At 44.5% G+C, this 21,287-nt stretch overlaps 1 protein-coding gene across 2 annotated transcripts in view; it reads left to right on the top strand.

The window, feature by feature from the left end:
- The window catches only part of DSCAM (DS cell adhesion molecule), an 825,379-nt gene that overhangs the window by 701,665 nt on the left and 102,427 nt on the right, over positions 1-21,287 (top strand). For both annotated transcript variants that reach the window (XM_017956431.3, XM_031664941.1), the window contains exons 17-19: positions 7,980-8,220; positions 9,912-10,058; positions 17,970-18,125. In XM_017956431.3, the coding sequence (XP_017811920.1) occupies positions 7,980-8,220; positions 9,912-10,058; positions 17,970-18,125 (544 nt within the window). The remainder of the gene's footprint in view (positions 1-7,979; positions 8,221-9,911; positions 10,059-17,969; positions 18,126-21,287) is intronic.

The following is a 21,287-nucleotide window of genomic DNA, read 5'->3' as shown; positions in this document are numbered from 1 at the left end:
TTGGTGTCTTCTGTCCTTGCACCTGGATGCAGCTGTGTTAGCCAATTGCTTTGCCGACAGCATTGCACCCTCCAAGGCAACGTCCAGTCGCCCTTCAGCTCAGGTGAGGTGTGCTCTTCTCTAGCAATCCTTCTGCCCCCAATTTGCCCCTCCATAGTACCCTGGGCATACCTGCAGCACTGCAAGTATCATGCAGTTTTCTGAACACTGATTAACTCATAGGTGTCCCTGGTGTGCCATGCCTTGTGTAGAATAGATGCCCAGTTAAAGTTTGTTCAATGTGATGCGCCCATTCACTGAGCAAGCTTATGGAGTGGCTACTGTTTATGTTGGAAAGCAGGTAAGGGCGGGGGGCGGGGGAGGCTGCAGAAAATGCACAAAGATGAAAAAGACTGTCCGCCCAACTTATCACATAAGGGAAACGAGGACAGATTACATTTTAAGTGGATTTGGAGGAATCTAAAAAGAAAATGTTCAATTCATTTCCCAACTAAATTATTCAACATGCCTGAGAAAGACAGGGTTCTTCAAACATGAAATTCTGCAGTGAGGCTTTTAGCTGACTCTGGCCAACAGGTGAATTCTGCACATCCAGCAAAAGTCATTTCCTTTCAATGGGAAGGGGCGGGAGGCATGTGGGAAACAGAATATGGCTGGTGGTCTTCAGCACAAGAGATGCCTGTTCTAATCAGCCACATCCAGGAAGGTACGGTGAGCATTTGCACGTCTACTGTTTTACTGTCCCTTTAAATGATGAAGCATCTGCCACCGGCGGCTTGCAGCAGACTGATTAGGAAGGATGTATAAAATACAGTCACTTGCACACCGTGCAAATACATTGACACGGTGCAACTGTTGTCATGGAGATCAAAAGGGAAGGTTTCTTAAAGGAAGTGGGGGTTGGGAGGGATTTGGAAGCTGGAGAAAGGGCGTCTGGGAGGATGAAAGGAGGCTGTTTAGGAGGACTACAGGAGAAAAAAAACCTGCCAGGCCAGGAAAGGGGAGAGAGAGGAAAAAACCCGCCAGGCCACCACAGATAAGTGAAAGAAATGAGAAGAAATCAGGATCATTACTGGATCCAAAGGCAAATGAATGGAGGAGTAAAGTTCAACACAGGAAAAACAATCTTTGTGTGAGAAACCTAACAATGAGCAGGCATGACCTTCTCTTACTGCATTCAACAGGATTTGAGAAGAGGCAAACAGAAAGCACTCACTTTGGAAAGCAGTCTGTTGTTTGTAAATACGTCCTCAAGGATTTCTTTAATTTAAGCACATTTCTAAATTTCAACATTTTCCCCTGTGGAAAGGACCTCATTTTATTGAGTTCTTAAATAGGAGTAGAAGGGAGCCCTTAGAGGTTTTTTTTGGGTTTTTTTGTTGTTGGGTTTTTTTTTGTTGTTTTTTTGGGGTTTTTTTTTTTTTTTTTTTGGTTTTTGTGGTTTTTTTCATATACTTACTTTTCAAAGGACTCCTTTAATTTGTCTTAAGATGACTGGTTACCAAGTGAGATTTGCTGTCAATCTGCAGGTCCATCATCATAAAAACATGTAACCCACCGGCTGGCTGAATAAGTGAGCAAATTCTCTTTCTGGAATCATTCTTTTAAGAAGGACAAAAATGAATGACAGTGTCCAAATAAATTGGCTCATCAGAAGCTATTTTCATCCCTGGTGGGGCCTGGGCAATGAAGCTCAACCCCTCCAAATCCTGCCTCAACCTGTCATCCTTCTGTGTAGGCCAGCAGGCTAAGTCCCAGCACGGAAGCCAACCCTCAGCTTGAATCCACACTCCCCGGCTGTCACATTGGACTGCTGAGTTCTCCGCTTCTCTTCAACAGCTAAGCCAGGCCTCTCTTCAACAGCTAAACCATGTGTCTGCAGTCGAGGAATTCCTTCTGACTTCATACCTTTGCCATCAGTCCTTTACCCAGTTAGATTATAAACCTGTATCTGCGATCATTCTTACCCATCTCTTTTCTTGCACCTCATGTGTGTTCAAAACCATTCTCTTCTCCATCTGCAAGAGCATCTTCTGAGAGCATCCCAGTGTTGAAGCCCTGATTTAGACAGGGGGAAATAGTAAGTGAGATTACATTCTGTAGGGTTCCTTGCATTCTAGAGCTTGCAATGCTATTCTTTGAAACCACATGTTTCATCGAGAATGGTGGCCACCAGAGGAGGTGGAAGTGATGAGTGAATGCCAGTGGAGACCAGGGAAGGAGAGGGCTTCTTGGTGGGAGTGGTCTAGGGAAGAGCCCTGGTGAGCTGGAAGCTGAGCTGGCCTGCAGAGAAGGAGTAGAGGGGGTATTCGTTGAAAGAAGAAAGAAGAACATTTTTTGACAACAGTTTTTATAAGGTGGGAATATGTAAGAGAGTTGGGATCCCCACCCTCTTTCAGGCAGTCAGAGAGGAACCCAGGTGAGCAAGCAACACCCAGGAGGCATTAGTCTTGAAAGATGAGGCAGAGATCAGATCTCACAACAGGTACTAACTGAGATCGGGAGACAGAGATCAAAGAGGCATGGTCAAAGTGGTTTCATAGGAAATTTGTGTTCTCCAATATTATGCAACTCAGATTCAAAATACATTTCCAGATCCCTACCTGATTTCTTCTTTTCCTTTTCTTCTTACCCCACCATTAACCTCATTCACTGAGTTTCATGAAAGTGAATCATTATTTCTACCCATGTGTCAATTGTTCTACAGTGCTAATTAACAACCTTAATACAGTGTTCTAAAGATCATTTCCCTATGAGGATGTATTCTCTATACCCCAGAAAACCATCTCCCTTTGTTCCAAGTAGACACATGCTCCAAGCAAAAATGGCTAAAGCATCATTCAAAACAATTTTCCAGTAAAGGATCTTATGCACTAATTTTTCTTGGGAATATGAAGCCCACTGCCAGACAAATGAATTAAAATGTCTCCACTAAACACACCTTCCACTCCTGCTGACTTGTCCATAACTCAGCGTGAGCCTCTAGTGTCATTTTTGAAAACCTGAACTACAGGCCCTAACATTTCTTACACTTAATATACAAAATCCCTACATTTATGGATTTTTTTCAGAGGGTGTTTTAAAATACATCCGCAAGGATTTCTTTAATTTAAATGCATTTCTAAATTTCAATCTGACTAGTCTATCTACAAATTAATAAAGTAACTTAAACTTTCCCTGGTAGAGTAAGAATTTTCGCTTGCTTTTATGCATAAAAATATATAATTTTCTCTTCATGTGATCCATTAAATTTTCCTCTGATTAGAAATGCTATGCATAGTATAACTTTACAAAACTAGCAAACTTTGCAAAAGGGTGAAAAGTTCTCTGAGGCTCTATGAGTGGTTAATACCAAATACAACTTTGGAGAATTCCTACTCTATACTTGCCTTGAGATAGTTGTTTTAACATATTTGACCTTTTGTTTCTTCATCTGTGAAGAAGTATACTTATACTCTGTGGGGTTTTTGTGGGAAAGAAAATGAAATAATATACATAAAGCACCAATTACAATGGGAAGCAAACAGTGTTCAGTAAGTGGAAGTGGAGGTGGTAGAGGTGGTAGTAGTTGTAGTGGTCATTGTGGTGGCATTCATGTTGGTGTTGGGATAGTGATGGAGTGATGGATGGTTGTGGTGATAGTGATGTTGGTGTTGGGATAGTGATAGAGTGATGGATGGTTGTGGTGATAGTGATGTTGGTGTTGGGATAGTGATGAAGTGAAGCATCTTTTTAGTAATAGTGATGGTAACATCAAGGGTGATGATGGAAGTAGTAGAGGTTGAAGTGTGGTTTGTTGGTGAAGTTTGTGATAAATATGGTGGTAAAGTTGGAAGAAGTGATAGAGGTGCTTCTACCTTTAGGTTATTTCTATGGCGGTGACGTTGATACTGGTGGTTGTAATGTTGGTGATGTCAGTGGTGGAGATGCTATTGGTGGTGGTGGTCGTGTTCACAGTACTTTTGGCAGAGATGAAGCTGGTGGTGATGATGGTTGTAGAGATGGTAGTAGTGATGGTGGTGGCTTGGCTGTGTGGGGGACCGGAGGGAGTGACACTGATGTTGGCAGTGGTGACAGTGACCTGCAGAGGTGGTATGCATTGATTGGTGGTGGTGGTCATCATGGTGGAGGTGCCAGTTAGTGTTGTAATTGAAATAGAAAGATAACCTAGAGATGAGTCAGCACACTACCTTTTTTAAAAAAACAGCTTTATTGAGATACAGTTAGCATGCTGTAGCATTCCTATTTTAAGTGTATGATTCAGTGGTATTTCATATGTTTACAGAGATATGCAGCCATAACCATAATTGTAAACATTTTCATCACCCCACAGGGAAAGCTTGCAACCACTGGCAGCTGCTCCCATCCTCCCCCACTACCTTTTAAGTCTGTTTTTAAATTGTATAGTTGGGGAAACTGCAAGCTATGAAACTGAAAGTATATGTTCTTTATAGGAAACACATCTCACTTCCTCAGGTGCAACAATTTATTCTGCATGAAAACTGTGGATCGTATTAGCACCCTGAAAAAAAAAGGATGTAAAAACACTACTGCCATCAAATAACTCATAACTCCACTCAATATATTTCATTTCAAAATTGGAATATTAAGAAAAATAGAGGAGAGCTCTCTTGTTTGTTCCTTGTGATATAGTCCCTTAACTTACCGTAGTATATTACACATCTGGAAGAATAATAACCAAAAAAGCCCTATCTCATTAACAGCCAATTGAAGCATGGACTTTAAAAATAAGACAGTCATCTACTTGTGGGACTTGAGTTCAATAAATAGAAACAGAGAAACTGTATTGTGAAGATGTTTAACATAGCATTTGGGGTAGTAAATAAACCCGGAAACAACAATATCCCCAACAATAAAAAAATGGTTAAATAAAATAAAACATCACTATGATGGAATATGATATTTAAAGACTATGAAGTAAAGATGGGAATATAATCATAATAGCACATTAAATGAAGAAGAAAAATTCAGACACCAAGTTGCACAGGCTACAAACACAGCTATGTGGGGCAAAACACATTACTTTAGATGAATAGGAGGAAATGCATCAAAATGTGAACAGAGTTGCATTGGATAGAAATGGTGGTGGTTTACTTTTATTATAAAAATGAGATTATTCTGCACAATATTTTGCAGAAGTATCAACTAAGAAAAAATAAGCTTTATTTTGGAACTCACAGGACTAAAATGTAGTTCTAAGAAAAATGTAAAGAATTTTCTTTTTCTTGTTAACAAAATATTGAAATGGAACAGAACAAAAACACCTGTGTTGTCTATTATACTTAAGCTTCTTAGAATGTGTTTTCACCCATGGGGAGGAAAAAAAGGGAAGATTTCTCCATTCTACCTGCAAAACAGATAACAGGCAGGATTAATCCCGCCAAACTGGAGGAACTACATGTCAGCAAGCAGGTCCCTTCATTCTTGTGGAGGATTTAGCTAAATTGGTTACTCTATGAAAACATTTTCTCACAGGCATTTGACTCTACTGTCTACACTTCTTGACCTGACTCCACATTCCCCATACTGTGAATCCAACTTGCTGTCTTAGGGAGCCTTCAAGCCTCACTGGGAGCCAGTTGAACAATTAGAATATTTAATGGATGTAAACCTCATTTAAAAATAATATTATTTTATTTGGGTCACTATATCTAACATTAAAACACTGTGTAAAATAGGAGAAATCTCCTTGTTGGTAAATTTGACTTATAGGTGATGTTGGCAGAGAAATTAATTTGATTGATTAATTAGGTTACATAAATGCAATTCAGTGGTTGCAGCAAAACAATTTTCACGTAGAATAGTTGAATTTTCAAAACACAGAATCTTGATATCTATTTCTAAACAGTGTGAAAAGCCATAGCCCATCAATGCAAAAGCCAGCACATCTGTGGATTCAGAGGTGCATAGACATTTGTTTATAATAAAAAAGGTATGAGCTCTTCTACCAGGATCTAACTCTGAGCCAACAGATACAAATAATAAATGGTTTACATGACTGTTTCACTGACACCTGCTGGCACCATGAATATACTACATTAGATTGGCTATTGGGAAAAGCAAGTGGAGTCCAAGAAAATCATAAATGGAGAAACTTGCTGTGAACAATAAAAATGATTTTACTGCTCTTGAATAAGTCAGAATGACTACTAATGACAGTCTGAGGCATGGAATCCCCTGGGAAGTTATTACTAGGCAATCCATAAGTGTTTGCTGAATCCATCAGTGCTGCTCATCAGCTCAAAACCTTCTTCTGATTTCTTCCTGTCTGCCCTGCCCTGGTCACATTTGGCGGGTTTTCAAGGTCTTGCTCCACTCTGTCTGTTCCCTCCTGACTCACCGCTGGGCAGGTGCACACCCTCTGCAGGCTCCACTCACCCCATCCTCCTTCCACTTCTCTGAGCCATGCCCCACCAAGCCCACCTGGGCTCTGAGTCTTCCCACCACTTCAGAACACCCACACTAACACTTTCTGGGTGCCTGCTGGCCTTCACCTCCCTACCTTCTCTACAGATTCTTAAGTGCTTATTTCCTCTCTCCAGGTCGATTATAAGCACTTTCAGGATGGAGAAAGCTTTCAGAGCCCTGAGAGATCTAGATCCATAATTTGTACTTAAATGTATGTGTGTATGTATGTGCATACATATGTACATGTATACATATATACATGTACATATGTATGTGTGTATGTATATATACATACACATGTATGTGTGTATGTATACATACATACACACACATGAACAAACATATCTGTTGACTGCCTGAAAGTCTACAAAACCTTTATTTCCTAGAGCCTCATCTTGCTCATCTTGGTGGCATTCGTATACCATTTTTTTTTTTTTTTTTTGGAGACTGAGTCTTGTTCTGTCACCCAGGCTGGAGTGCAGTGGTGCAATCTCGGCTCACTGCAACCTCCACCTCCCAGATTCAAGTGATTCTCCCATTTTAGCCTCCCAGGTAACTGGGACTACAGACACCCACCACCATACCTGGCTAATTTTTGTATTTTTAGTAGAGACAGGGTTTCACCATGTTGGCCAGGCTGGTCTTGAACTCCTGACCTCAAGTGATCCGCCTGCCTCAGCCTCCCAAAGTGGTGGGATTACAGGCATGAGCCACCACACCCGGCCTTATACCATTCTTGAAAAGGCTCCGGTTTCTAAATAAAGTCCTACACATCGGCCTAAATCCTACTTTGATCTGGTGGACCATCTTCACATCAGCAGGGGTGGAGTTAGCACCAGCCTCTCTCTTGCCCCCAATTTAATCACCCCCAAATGATTCTAGAGTGACTCAGGGCTTCATGAAAGAGATTACCTTTCTGTAGGGTGTGCACTCACCTTCACATGCCAGTTTTCAACCTGGAAACACCGTGATTCTGGGATATTTCCTTAGAATATAAGCTCCATGAGGACAGGGGTCTTTTGTTTTCTTACATTTCCAAACTCAATTCTGTTCCCTGGTGCCTGGAACAAGGCCTGGCACAGAGCAGCGAGCTCAAGAGTTCTTGCTGGGTGCAGGCCTGAGGGTCAGTCACACCCCATCGTAAGTGTACCTGGAGATGCCACAAACGTGATCTGTATTTTGACACTTTCTCGCCAATTAGACAAGTCAACCAGGACAGCATGAAGGACAGAATGAGAGCGCAGGCTCTGGGGCCAGACACCTGGGTTCAGATTCCCCTGCTGCCATGTATACTCAGGTGACCTCCAGTGTCCATTGACGGTCCAATGGCTCAGAGGGGCTGAGAGGGCCGGATGCACTCACAGGTAAAGGAAGGGTGCCTGGCACAGACCAAGCACTGCACGTGGCTTTGCGGCTGCTACTGGACCACCGCCCCAGCATCATGGCAATGACTCCACTTTATTTCTGCTTTCCTACGTGGGTGTGGGCATTGATGTCGCTCTTGTCCTACCTCAAGACTTCTTTAGTGTGTTCTTTTCTCTCCTGTTTAGGCTCCCAAGAAACATTTGCAAAATGGGATTATCCGTGGCTACCAAATAGGTTACCGAGAGTACAGCACTGGGGGTAACTTCCAATTCAACATCATCAGTGTCGACACCAGCGGGGACAGTGAGGTTTACACCCTGGACAACCTGAATAAGTTCACTCAGTACGGCCTGGTGGTGCAGGCCTGTAACCGGGCCGGCACGGGGCCTTCTTCTCAGGAAATCATCACAACCACTCTCGAGGATGGTAGGTTGGGCCGGGCCCTGGTGGTGACTTCCCCTCCGCAAAGGTTCTCTCGGGTCTCCCCCGGGGATCCCCCAACCTCGCCGCCCCCCCTCCTCCCCCCACTGACTTTGCAGTGCCCTGCAGGGCCTGGGGTCTCAGGTGGGAAAGCCTTGCCTCGTGACCTCGCCCACCTCGCTGATGCGCACCCCTCGGTTAGGGCAGGGTTGCAAAGCCAGCAAGTCCCTCGCTTTTCAGACTCTTCCTCATTCATTTCGGGTACAAGAATTGGGCTTTTCTGGAGTGAAAGCAAGGCTCTCCCTATTACTGTGGAAGTCTCACGAGAATGCAGAAAGGCTATTTGCTAAAAAACTTTCTCCCAAATGTTAAGAAGGTTTTTTAAATTTATTTTTTTTTTTAATTGCTTTCTATTTTCAAGCATTCTGAGCACAGAGAAAAGGAATTTTCTGATCGCACGGTGATCGATCGCCCCCTAGCGGCCACGATGAATTAATTAGGCCTTCCACGGTGACACCGAATAACCCAGAAGCTCACATTTCCAGTAGTGTTTGGAAATAAAGAACCCTGGTATCCAAAGGCATAGTGTTTTAGGCAGAAAGTTAAGATATGGGGTTATTTGTAGCAATAAGTGGTAGCTTTCAAGGCAGCAAGCTGGAACTGCATTTACCTCTTGTGCAGTTAGCCATTTGATCATAGCTCCACCTCCCAGGTTCACGCCATTCTCCTGCCTCAGCCTCCCAAGCAGCTGGGACTACTGGCGCCCGCTTCCACGCCTGGGTAATTTTTTGTATTTTTAGTAGAGACAGGGTTTCACCGTGTTAGCCAGGATGGTCTCGATCTCCTGACCTCATGATCCGCCCGCCTCGGCCTCTCAAAGTGCTGGGATTACAGCCGTGAGCCACGGCGCCTGACCCTTGATCATAGGTTTGAGGAAGCAAATATGACTTGCACCTGTACTATCTGACAAGTTTTGCAAGGAGAGGAGTCTTCAGTGACTTGCAACTTGAACACTGGAATTGTCTATCTTCATAATCTTTGCAATAGTAGTTAAATATGCCTTTGTTTTTGCTTCAATGCTCATTTTTCATTAAGATGCTTGTTTCAGCCAGTATTTTGCACTCCCGCCTAGTGCCAACAGTTAAGATGTACAAAAGCTCAGTACTAAAAATGCTTTCAATACTCTTCTGACCCGTCTCCTCGTCTGTGGTCTCTCTTCCCTCTGGGGAAAGGGATGAGGATGAGACGGAAAATCTGTGATTATATTTCTACTTTTTAGCACTTTACAATGGTTAAGCTTCCAATTTATATGCCAGATGTTACTAAATACAGAGGTACTGTACTCTATAAAGTAAATGCAACTTAAAGAAATAACTTCCAAGAGTAAGGGGAAAGTAAATCAGACAAACAATGATCTTCTACTCAGGCAAAAAAATTAAGAAGCTGTCCTAAAAGTAAAGAAACTAAGTTGGAAAGAGAGACTATGGAATCCATTAGAATATATGCATTGGCTCATGATATTTTACTGAGTTATAAGATTTATATAGAGAAGTGATCTTTGTTATTTTTTCTTTCATTTTGGGGTTGAGTGCATTTTTTTGCTTGCGTATTGAAATATTAAAATACGTTGCTTTTACAGTATTGCTTTGCTCATAAACCACCCACGGTTATTACAGATTCTAATTATTTGATTTCAGTGCCCAGTTATCCCCCTGAAAATGTCCAAGCCATAGCAACATCACCAGAAAGCATATCAATATCCTGGTCCACACTTTCCAAGGAAGCCTTGAATGGAATTCTCCAGGGGTTCAGAGTCATTTACTGGGCCAACCTCATGGACGGAGGTAAGAGGACTAAACTAGGACTTTGGGTTTGCCTCCAGAGAATGCATGATGGAATTTGCAGACCCTTCCTAACTCCTAACAAGGGGCTCAGGATACGGCGGGTACCTCTTTATCAATAGACACTTTCGCCTTTTCTGTCATCTCTCATTCGACATTTGAACAGGTCTCTCTGTTTAAAACATCACACACCTTCTAAACCCAATTTGAAGCCTAGGCGGGGGTGGCACTCGGGAAATTCAACATTGATGTATTTTCCTAATTATGAGTGTCTATGTCAAGTCTCTGCAGGCAGCACCAAAACCTCCATCTCTACCTAGATCATTCTATGTGATATGTATTCTAGAATGTTGGCCCCTTCCTGTTTCCCAGATAGAACTCCGCGGGGAAACATTAAAGTTCCTGTAGTTGTGCTGTAATTGGGTGTGGGAAGAGTGCCCAGGCACATGGAGGGGGGCACTCAGGAGGGGCCAGGACGTTCAGGGCCCTCTCGTTTTGTCTCCTGTTTCTCTTTCTCCTCTTCCTTCCCCTTCTCCTCCTCTCTTTTCCTTGTTCTTTATCTTGTGCGTGCGTGTGTGTGTGTGTGTGTGTGTGTTTCAAGTTGTAGGATAAAATTTTCCTGTTTGTTTAGGGCAAGACTTTGAAAAAGTGACTTTCTCAAGTGGCCATAAGATTGGGGCCACAAGTTTCTTGGAGCACACCTCATTGTCTCTGCCCTCAGGCTGCGAGTGGTGCCTGCCAGGCTGGGCCGGGTTGTGTGAGTATCCTGGGGGCAGAGCGAGGCTGCAGCCCCCAACAGGAGAGGCCTCTGGAAGTCTGCTCACTGTCTGTGTCCCAAGCCTGGGGGGCCCACACCTGCCTCCTCCCCTGCCCTCCATTTGCAGCCCCCTCCTGCGCCCCCGTCCCTAGACAATACCTCTCTTCCTGTTTGGGGCTTCTTTTCCTTTTTTTGAGAGAGGGTCTCCCCCTGTCACCCAGGCTGGGATGCAGGATCTCAGCTCACTGCAACCTCCACCTCCCGGGCTCAAGCAGTTCTTCTGCCTCAGCCTCCCAAGTAGCTGGGATTACAGGCGTGCACCATGCCTGGCTAATTTTCAGTATTTTTAGTAGAGATGGGGTTTCACCAGCTTGGTCAGGCTGGTCTTGAACTCCTGGCCTCAAATGACCTGCCCCCTTCGGCCTCCTAAAGTGCTGGGATTACAGGTGTGACCCACTGTGCCTAGCCTGGGGCTTCTTTTAACCCCTGCAACTGGATGTGATCCCTGATGAGTGTTCACCTCCAATTTTGGGCAAATGCAGTCAAGGACCTATCCCTTCCATGCTCAGGACCTCCTGGATCTGTTCTACCAGGCAGGCCGCTGTCCCCATGCAGGTAAACATAGGGCCCCACAAGGGGCAGGAGCCTCCACGGTGGGTGCAACAATAAGGCAAGAAGACACATGAGCAGCGCAAGCATTACTGGCTCAGCGAGCGCAGGCCTTTGAGCCTTAGCTCTGCTTGTCCCTAACTGGATGTGTTTCTCAGAACTGAGACCAGACCTTGTGCCTTTGATGCCGCATGTAGTACCTGGAGCAGTACCAGCCATGGGAGGCGATCTAGAATGACCCCCCTTGGTCCTGCAGCAGACACATTTGCTAAACACCCACTCAGCACTGAGTTCATGGGAAACACCAAGGTTGCTGTGTCTGTCCCTGTCGACGTTCCAGACCAGGGACCGAAGGAGATGCTAATGAATATGGAACCACAGACCCAAGAAGGGCAGATTTAAGTAGATGATTCTGTAACACCTTCACCCCCCCCCACCCACCTAAAGACAAGCTTTTAAAACACCACAGAGTAGAGAGCGATGAAAATTTGCAAAGTCATCTATTTTATGGACAAAATGCCATACGACATCATTACACATGTTCCTTCTCATTTCTACTCCTTACATTGAGTGGGTGAAATTAAATACCCTAACTTTCTTCTAAAGGCAGTGTTATGCTAAGATGTCTCTTCTGTTGTTCTTGTTGGAAATATTTCTAGAATTCAGTGGCGACTTCATCCACATGACCCGTATTTTCTAAGATCACTCACATTTGCTAACATTGCCTGCTGGCATCTCCATTCTAAAACGAAAGATGTGGCTTCATACCTTTAAAGCTTTGAAAACTTGAATATTCAAAAACATAATTCTTTAAATAAAGAAATGCTTGGGAGTGCATGCAGCTTTTTAAAGACACTTTCACTCATGGAATTAAAATCAAAGTGATGAGATAAATGTACAGTGTAGACGTTCTGCACGTAATTTCCGAAAGATAAGCAAGAAACCTTCAGAAACAGGAACCTGCCTGCGAATGTCGCTCTTCCTGCTACCCGAGAGATTTCATTTATGAAGCAGGTCAGTTCACGGGGCTACTGGACACTTTCGCTGGAGCTCCTCATTCTGGGCCATCCGGGACTGGCTGGTTCCACAGTTCGGTGGGGCGTCAGATTGGTACAGTGAAACACGCAGCAGACAAACGTCACTTATCCACATCGCACGCACGCACACGCACGCACTCGTCCGCAACCGCACGCAGCCGCGCGTGAACCTGCGCCCGTAGACACGTATGCACGCCGCGTACCGCCGCACGCAATGACCCACGCGCCATACGCACCACACGCCACGCCGCACACACGCCACGCACTCACCGACGCCGCACGTATCACGCACCACGCATGCACCACGTATCGCACCGCACACGCCCCATATATAGATACGCACACGCCCCACGTACATGCACACACCACACATACACGTACACACACTGCACCGCACACATGCGCACGCACCACATGCACGTACCCATGCACCACGCACCCCACGTACGTACCACATGCACACCACACACTCTGCACACCTCATACCGACACATGCCACCGCATGCCGCACCCGTAATATGGGACCGCCACACCGCGTATCTAGACCCCCACGCACGCCGCACGCATCCACGTACGCATTGCGCACACACGCCACACCACGCGCCCCAGGTGCACCACGCCTGCACACCGCACGTACACGCCACACCACATACGCCCACCACACACACCCCACATACACCACTAAACCGCACCACTGGCATCCGCACACCTCATGCTGCTCTGGCAACAATACCACGCACGCATACGCACCATGCACTTACATGCACCACACACGCAGGCACACACCATTCGCATCACATGCCTGAGCCTGCACGCACACTGCGTTTCACGCAGACAGGAGGGAGGTGAATATCGTTCTGCTTTGTAATTAGCAATAACCCGAATACTTTCCAAAATATGTCTAAGAAAGAATTCTGTTGTTAATATGATCAGATGAAATAAAACTGGTTAGTATATTTGATAGGGCAGGTTAAATAAACAATACTTTGATGGATTTTCTGATTTTTTTTTTTCATGGTCAGAAAGTTAAATCATGGTTGAGGCCTGACAGAAACAGTTTATTTGAGATTGCTAGGACAATTGTATCCTTTGAAAAGTTACCGTTTTCCTTTGAATTTTTGCTACCTTCCATCTCATCCATCTTCCTTCATGACAAAAATGGTAAACTCGGAAAGGAAGCAATATTTAGGTGCCAACTAGTGTATGTAGGCAGCTGGGGGTTGCTTCTGAAGCTATTCCCACACCTATTTTGTTTTCTGCCTTAAAACCCTCTGAGAATGAGGCAGGATATAAATAAATACACAAAACTATTTTGTTTAAAATAAAATTTGTAATAGAAAAAATCTGATACCTATATTTATTTCATATATATTTTTAATTTTATTCCCCTCATGGCCTCAACTGAACAGTGCACTTCAGTTAACGTGTGTGTGTATGTGTGTGTGTGTGTGTGTATGTATGTATTAAACAGCTCTATAGGGGCGTGGAAGATCGACTGTAGAAATTCACGTTTAAAAAGAAAAAGAACTAAAAAGAATGGCAAACTAAACACTCAGTTTTGTATCTGGCTTTCTTTTTTTTCATCCTTTGCTTTTTATTTCTTCCATATCTGCTAGTCACCCAGTATCTGTCATCAGGAAAATACCCTTCCTTCAGAGTCTATGAGGCGTTCTAGCAAATAGGGCCAACTCTGGCTCAGGTGGTTTTCAAAATCTTAGAATTGGGGTTTTGACTGCTTTTGTCTTCATGTTTCATGATAAATTAGTTGATCAAAATGACTTGAACCCTCTAATGAGTAAACATCTAAATGTTAATTCTAATTAGCATATTAACTATTAGCATTTTTAATCATTTTGTTTTAAGTGTTTCCTTTTTTTTTTTTTTGAGATGGAGTCTTGCTCTGTTGCCCAGGCTGGAGTGCAGTGGCGCAATCTTGGCTCACTGCAAGCTCCGCCTCCTGGGTTTAGCCCATTCTCCTGCCTCAGCCTCCCAAGTAGCTGAGACTACAAGCACCCACCACCATGCCTGACTAATTTTTTGTATTTTTGTTAGAGACGGGGTTTCACCATGTTAGCCAGGATGACCTTGTTCTCCTGACCTCGTGATCCGCCCGCCTCAGCCTCCTGAAGTGCTGGGATTACAGGCGTGAGCCACCATGCCCGGCCAAGTGTTTGCTCTCTTTAAGAAGATCAGAGAGGCCAGGTTGCCCTTCTCCCTCCTCACCAGGCTCCTCTTCCTCATTCTGTCTGATTCAAGAGTTGCGTGGCCGGAGGGTCACAGCTTTCTCCTATATTGTGAAATGATCCTACCTTCCCTGTGAGGTGAACACCCTGCACTCTTGAGAAAAAAAAAAACCTTCATCAAAGTCTCATAACCAGCTCCCAGCACCCTGCCCTGACCAGCCCCTCCCCTCAGCTGTATTTTTATTGACTATGTGTGTATATATCTGTAGGAATGTGTGTGTGTGATCTTTGACAGTGAAGTTTCTAAATCTGAAAAGATCTTAATGAATTCTATATTTAAACTTTGTCTATTAGCATTTGAGTTTTTAATTAGTTTGTTTAAAAGCAGGGTCTGGCTCTGTCACTCAGGCTAGAGGACAGTGGCACAATCACAGCTCACTGCAGACTCCAGTTCCTGGGCTCCAGCAATCCTCCCACCTTGGCCTCCCATGTAGCTGGGACCAGAGACATGAGCCACCATGTCTGGTTACATTTGGGTTTTTTATCCTAATCCAAAAGACTTACATTAAATGCATTCAGGAACAGGAATATAATTGAATATGGAAAGACCCTTCCTTCAGGGATGAGAATTTCCAATCCATCTGGGGCAATGAAGTATTGATATTTTGACTGCCTGGTGACCACACATGCGCAGACATTCTCCTCATTTTCATAAGCCCTCTGTTGAGATTTCCAAATTGTGACCTCTAACAGCTGGCACCCTGCTGGCCTCCCTAGAAGACAGGAGTCCAAAGGCATGTCTTTGGACCATCCTCACCCTGCTCTCTCCCCAGCAAACCCCCAGCCTACAGAACTGCTTCTGGTGGTCCCAGGCCTTCAGCTCCCACTGGGGCCTGCACTGTGGGAGCCACATGGAGCCCCTTTACCCCTCTTCTTGCAACTCCTAGAAGGCACAGGGGTTCTCTGGCATTTGAGGGACAGGCCTCAGTCATCCCATGCAGTATTTGCCTCTCTCCTTTAATGCTGTATCCATTCCACATTGATCCTTTTGGTGACAAAAAATTAAAATGAACAAAAGACATTCCACAGTCATCCTCATCACAAAATACAGGGCTATTCATTTGTGAACTTCTGTGAACTATCCTGGACACACAAGAGAAAAGAAAAACAACGAACAGGAAGGAAAAACCGGGCAGGCAAAAAGCAAAAGCCCGTTTAATCTGGCAGACACAACGGCTCGTGGGTGCCTCTATTTTCAGCCCATTTTCTGCTTTTTCCCAGAGCGACTGAGGAGAACAGCTGACATCTGCAGCCTGTGCCCTCAGCCACTGTGCTGGGCTCCTTGATCCTCTCTGTCCCTTGACTTCCTTGGCTGTAAAATGAATGAGTTGCAAAAGTAATGGAATAACTCTGCTGGTCGCATAAGTTACTATCTGTACTTAGAATAGCATAGCGCTGGCACCTAGGCAGGCATGCACGTCACGTCCACTCCCTACACGGAGGCCAGGGAAAGTGAGAGAGATTGACAGGCAGCTAGCATTGCCTTCTAAATGTAGCCAAAGCAGACCTGTTCCACAAGGTACTCCCCGGACCTGCTGGTCTCTCGGGGTAACCGACCTGCTCTGGGTACCAATGTGTCACTGACAGCCCCTTCCCCTAGGGAAACAGTTCTCAGACCCTTCTCATGCTCTGAAGATGACTCATTTCAAAACCCATCAGCCAAACCCCAAGGAAGTACATCCCTGGTAAGTTTTCTCAAATGGCCGTGTAGCGTGTGCTGGGGATGAGAGTGCATAGTGTTCCATCTGTGAATATTATTAGTTGATCCCACTCCTGAAAGTGAAGCATTTTTAGCTGACAGCAAATTTCTGACACATGCGCATGTCCCTTCAGGCTTGAAGCTGAGAGTTCACTCCAGGTAAACAGAGGGGTTTGCTGAGCCACTCAGTTTAGCGCAGGTGTATTTTTTTCTAATTTAAATATGTTATCTTTTCAGCTTTTTAAAGGTATAATTGACAAAAATTGTGTATCTTTCAAACATGCAGCTTGTCTTGACGTATGTATCCCATGTGAAATGCTCGCCACAATCAAGCTAATTAACAGCAGGTCCACCCCCTCAGATAGTTGCCCTTTTCTTCCCCCACCCCCAAATGATACAAAGTTTCAGTTATGCAAGATGAGTAAGTTCTGGAGATCTGATGTAGGAAGTGGTGACTATAGTAAAAGATACTGTATTGTAGACTGGAAACTTGCTAAAGAGGGTAGATCAGATATCTGAGATGAAGTTAAATACTTAAAAATACATGTATTTTAAAGTAGAGTTTGTTTAAAATAACGATAAAACCCCTCAGCTTGCAGAAGCTTCCTAACGAATAGTTAGCAGTGGAACTGCCGCGTGTGCAGTGCATGTGGGCCTCCGAGTGTGCAGTGCGTGTGTGCCGCCGCGTGTGAAGTGTGGGTGTGCCGCATGTGCAGTGCGTGTGAGCCGCCAAGTGTGCAGTGTGTGTGTGCCTCCGAGCGTGCAGTGCGTGTGAGCCGCCACGTGTGCAGTGCGTGTGTGCTGCTGCTAGTGCAGTGCATGTGGGCCGCCACGTGTGCAGTGCGTGTGTGCCTCCGAGCGTGCAGTGTGTGTGTGCCGCCACGTGTGCAGTGCGTGTGGGCCACCGCATGTGCAGTGCATGTGCCGCCGTGTGTGCAGTGCGTGTGTGCTGCCGAGTGTGCAGTGTGTGTGTGCCGCCGAGTGTGCAGTGCGTGTGAGCCACGGAGTGTGAAGTGCGTGTGAGCCACCGAGTGTGCAGTGCATGTGAGCCGCCGAGTATGCAGTGCGTGTGAGCTGCTGAGTGTGCAGTGCGCGTGTGAGCTGCCGTGTGTGCAGTGTGTGTGTGCTGCCGTGTGTGCAGTGTGTGTGTGCCGCCGAGTGTGCAGTGTGTGTGTGCCGCCGAGTGTGCAGTGTGTGTGTGTGGTACTAAGTGTGCTGCTCGGGGTGCAGGAGACATTGCTCATTAGCACCTGCTGAAGGCTGAATGGCAGCCCTGGTGCTGGCCTTGGGTTGATAACACTTAACTTGGAGCGAATTGCTTCGTGTTCCAGACCAACGTTCTGCCTTGTGTTCTGGAGCAGTTTGGTGTGAATGATCTTTTCCAAAGGGCCACATGACACCATGAGCTCACAGGATGACTGTGCACAGTCCCTTTGAGGAATTCCCATGTCCAGATGGTGGCTGGACGGGTGATGGCATGGCACAGGGACAGTCAGTGGGGACAGCACGGAAAAATGAGCAGAAATAGGCTCAGAAGTGGGATTTTGTTTTCTCGTTCTTGTCCTCCAGAGCTGGGTGAGATTAAAAACATCACCACCACACAGCCTTCCCTGGAGCTGGACGGGCTGGAAAAGTACACCAACTACAGCATCCAGGTGCTGGCCTTCACCCGCGCAGGAGACGGGGTCAGGAGTGAGCAGATCTTCACCCGGACCAAAGAGGATGGTGAGAGACGGGTGGGCAACTGCTGGAAGGGCTGGGTCAGAGGGAGCGCACTTGCCTTTACCCTGCAGTTCATCAGGCTATTCTCAGTGCAAACCTTTGCTGCCTTCCCAAAATATCCCAGTGCAATTTAGAGCATTAGCTTCCTCTCTTGCCTTTGCTTGATGTTTCTAATCCATTGCTGCTTCTTCCTCTCTATTTTTTCTTCTTTCTTTTTTTTTCCTTTGGCCAAGTATTATTGTAAACAGAAATTCATTTTATCCTGGAGCTGTAATACTTGTCATACATGTTTTGTATCTTGTTAGAATAATTTTAGTGGCTCTTCAGTTATTAGTGTAAGCTCTGATTAAATCCATCCTTCCACTTCTTGAAAATTATGTACAGGCTGAAGTTCTATTATTCTTTGCCAGCTGAAACACTTTAGAATAAGTCCTTAATTTGAGAACTTCATGTTAATTTTTTTTTTAATTCTTGCAAGAATTCATGGTGATTTAGTAAAAATTTAAATTGCTGCTCATTTTGTTCTACAACAATAATTCTTGCTGTTCCTTACAATTTGGATTGGGTTATGTGACTATTACCCAAACCTACAAAAACCGTACAATAAAGATTCTGTACTATTTTAAGGGAAACTCTGAGGGGCGTTAGCCAAGCCTGTTTGAGGAACAGATAAGTTCTGATAAATACTACCGTGGTAGTGAGAAAAGTAGCCTCCACCTTAATAAAGGAAGGAGCAACTGATGTCAAATTGATGCTCACATAGAACCTTCCCAAAATATTCCAGCACAGATGTATACGTTGAGATGAGACATTAGCAGACCTAAATGCTGTGTTGGATTGTCTCTGCAACTTTTGTCATCTTGCCGGGACTCTGTTCCCCAGGGAGCATAGGGGCAGGAGAGTTGTTGGCCATTGCTGGTCGCCTCCCACGTATGGGCAGGTTTGATGTCTATGCCGTCTCCCCCACTACTAGAGTATCAAAAATGCTGTTATTCCATCCCATATCTGTTCTGATGGAAGCAAAGAACACCTGCTCAGGGGGCACGATACGCTCTTCTCCTCAGCCTTTCTGCCCCTGACCATGACTCTCTGTTATTCTAAGCCTGCCATCTTCCACCTCACTCTCTGCTCTCACCTTGGCAAGCCAGGCCTGGCTCTCCTGAGCCGCCCCAGGCATCCACTGTCACCTGGTGTTTTTGCTGCTTCTGTAGCCCTTCTCACATTATGATGTCTACACCCAAACTAATCCTCGTTTGCTTTAGTTTTTTTCTATAATGCACAGGTAGTTCTTCCAGGGAATGTGCAGGTGTCAGCCAGTTCTGCTCTAAGAAATTGGATTATTTAGGGAAATCTAAGTTTCAACTGTAATGCCATTAGGAAGTCACACATCAATAGAGATATCTAGAAAGCTAAGCCCTGAGTAAAGACAGCCATAATTTCATTTTTTAAAAATGTAATAGACGAAGAGCTGTGCATATACTGGCTCTGTCACCTGCTACCTGTGGGACTTCGGGCACCTTACCTAAGCTTCTCTGGACTGGATTGTCCTCATGGATAATCTGCTGTAGCAATCAGCCTGCACAGAACCAATGTATGAGAGCTGAAGTGATATCCGAAAACACCTGCTTGCCACAAAGTGGGATGCTTCCTGACACTCAATATTTGATTATTTGCTCTCCACTCCTTCAGAGCAGGAGTGAAATACTCTTTTTTACATTGCTAAGCAATAATGCAAATGTCACTGGAATAATTATTTAAAGAGCAAATTGATCATCCACAAAAAGTTTTGCATCTGCATTTTTAGAAGAATGTACAGGAATCCAATAAGAAGGGAAGACTCTTCACAGATCCTTATTAATTTCACAATTTTAGATCAATTTTAAATTAATATTCTAGTTTTAAGAATCATAGAGTTCTCTTTCAAAACTTGACCCCAAGGCCCAAGGTCTAATTTGTCAATCAATTATGCTTTGCTTTTGTCTCCAGTGCTGATAGTGTGTGGAGCTGGGATTGACTATGGAAAACCCTGCCTTGGGTGCCCCAGTTACCCCAAGGAGGATGCCGTGGATCCCACTTTTGCTGGTGGTATGGGACAAGGACTATGCAGAACTGAGTGTCAATATTTCTTTAGGATAAGTGTGTATTTTCAAAAAGAAGTGGAGTAGTGGATCACTTGAGGCCAGGAGTTCAAGACCAGCCTGGCCAACATGGTGAAACCCTGTCTCTACTAAAAATGCAAAATTAGCTGGGTGTGGTGGTGGGCGCCTCTAATCTCAGCTACTCCGGAGGCTGAGGCAGGAGAATCATTTGAACCCAGGAGGCAGAGGCTGCGGTGAGCTGAGATCATGCAACCACACTCCAGCCTGAGTGACAGAGTGAGACGCCATCTCAAAAAAAAAAAAAAAAAAAAAAAAAAGAGGTGGAGTGAAGATTGGGTGGAAGAGGAGAAAAACTAGAATAATATCACTTTATCTCCCAGGTTCACATGAAAAATTCAATAATTTAGAAATGGTGAAGAATTGTGTCAGTCACTTTTGTAGACTCAATACCTAATATAATTAGGCATTCCAGCAGTTTACAGAATTAAATGTAATTTTATTTATCTGATTGGAAGAAGGGACAAAGGCCAATTCAAAGAACAAATGCCCAGTCTAACTGATCACAGATCCTATTAATACCTCAGTGAGAAAGCTTTGTAATTTTGAAGTTTGGATTACACTTGCAAGTTCAATTAAATTGTGTAAAAATACAGATAGATTTCCAGTAAAATGATAATTACCAACATTTACTCAATTCTTTCTCAATAAGACACTATTTTAGGCTCAGGTTGAAGTTTCAGTGTTTATCAATATTCTTGCAAGCAAAGAAAGACAGCTACATTAACAGGGACCATCCGATTCAGTTGTCTATGCCAGACACACGTCCTGCACCAGTCTTCCTAATCTAGGGAGCCTGGAGGCTTAAACTGTGTTAATAGGTCAGTGATCATAGTAAAAAGAGAAAACCCTAATAAAGGCAAAATTTTACTTTTGCAGCAGATTATTTGCAATAGAAATATTTGTTTAGAGAACAAGTCTGTGCTTTAAGTAGTTTCTCTACCTCTATGTAAAGATTCTTGGGCTCATAGACATATTCACAGGTCCACGAACATATTGTCATGTCTCT

Source organism: Papio anubis, chromosome 4 (assembly GCF_008728515.1).
Source record: "Papio anubis isolate 15944 chromosome 4, Panubis1.0, whole genome shotgun sequence".
In the NCBI taxonomy this organism is placed as follows: Eukaryota; Metazoa; Chordata; class Mammalia; order Primates; family Cercopithecidae; genus Papio; species Papio anubis.
The sequence above is the reverse complement of the archived record's forward strand: the minus strand, read 5'-3'. Positions and strand labels throughout refer to the sequence as shown.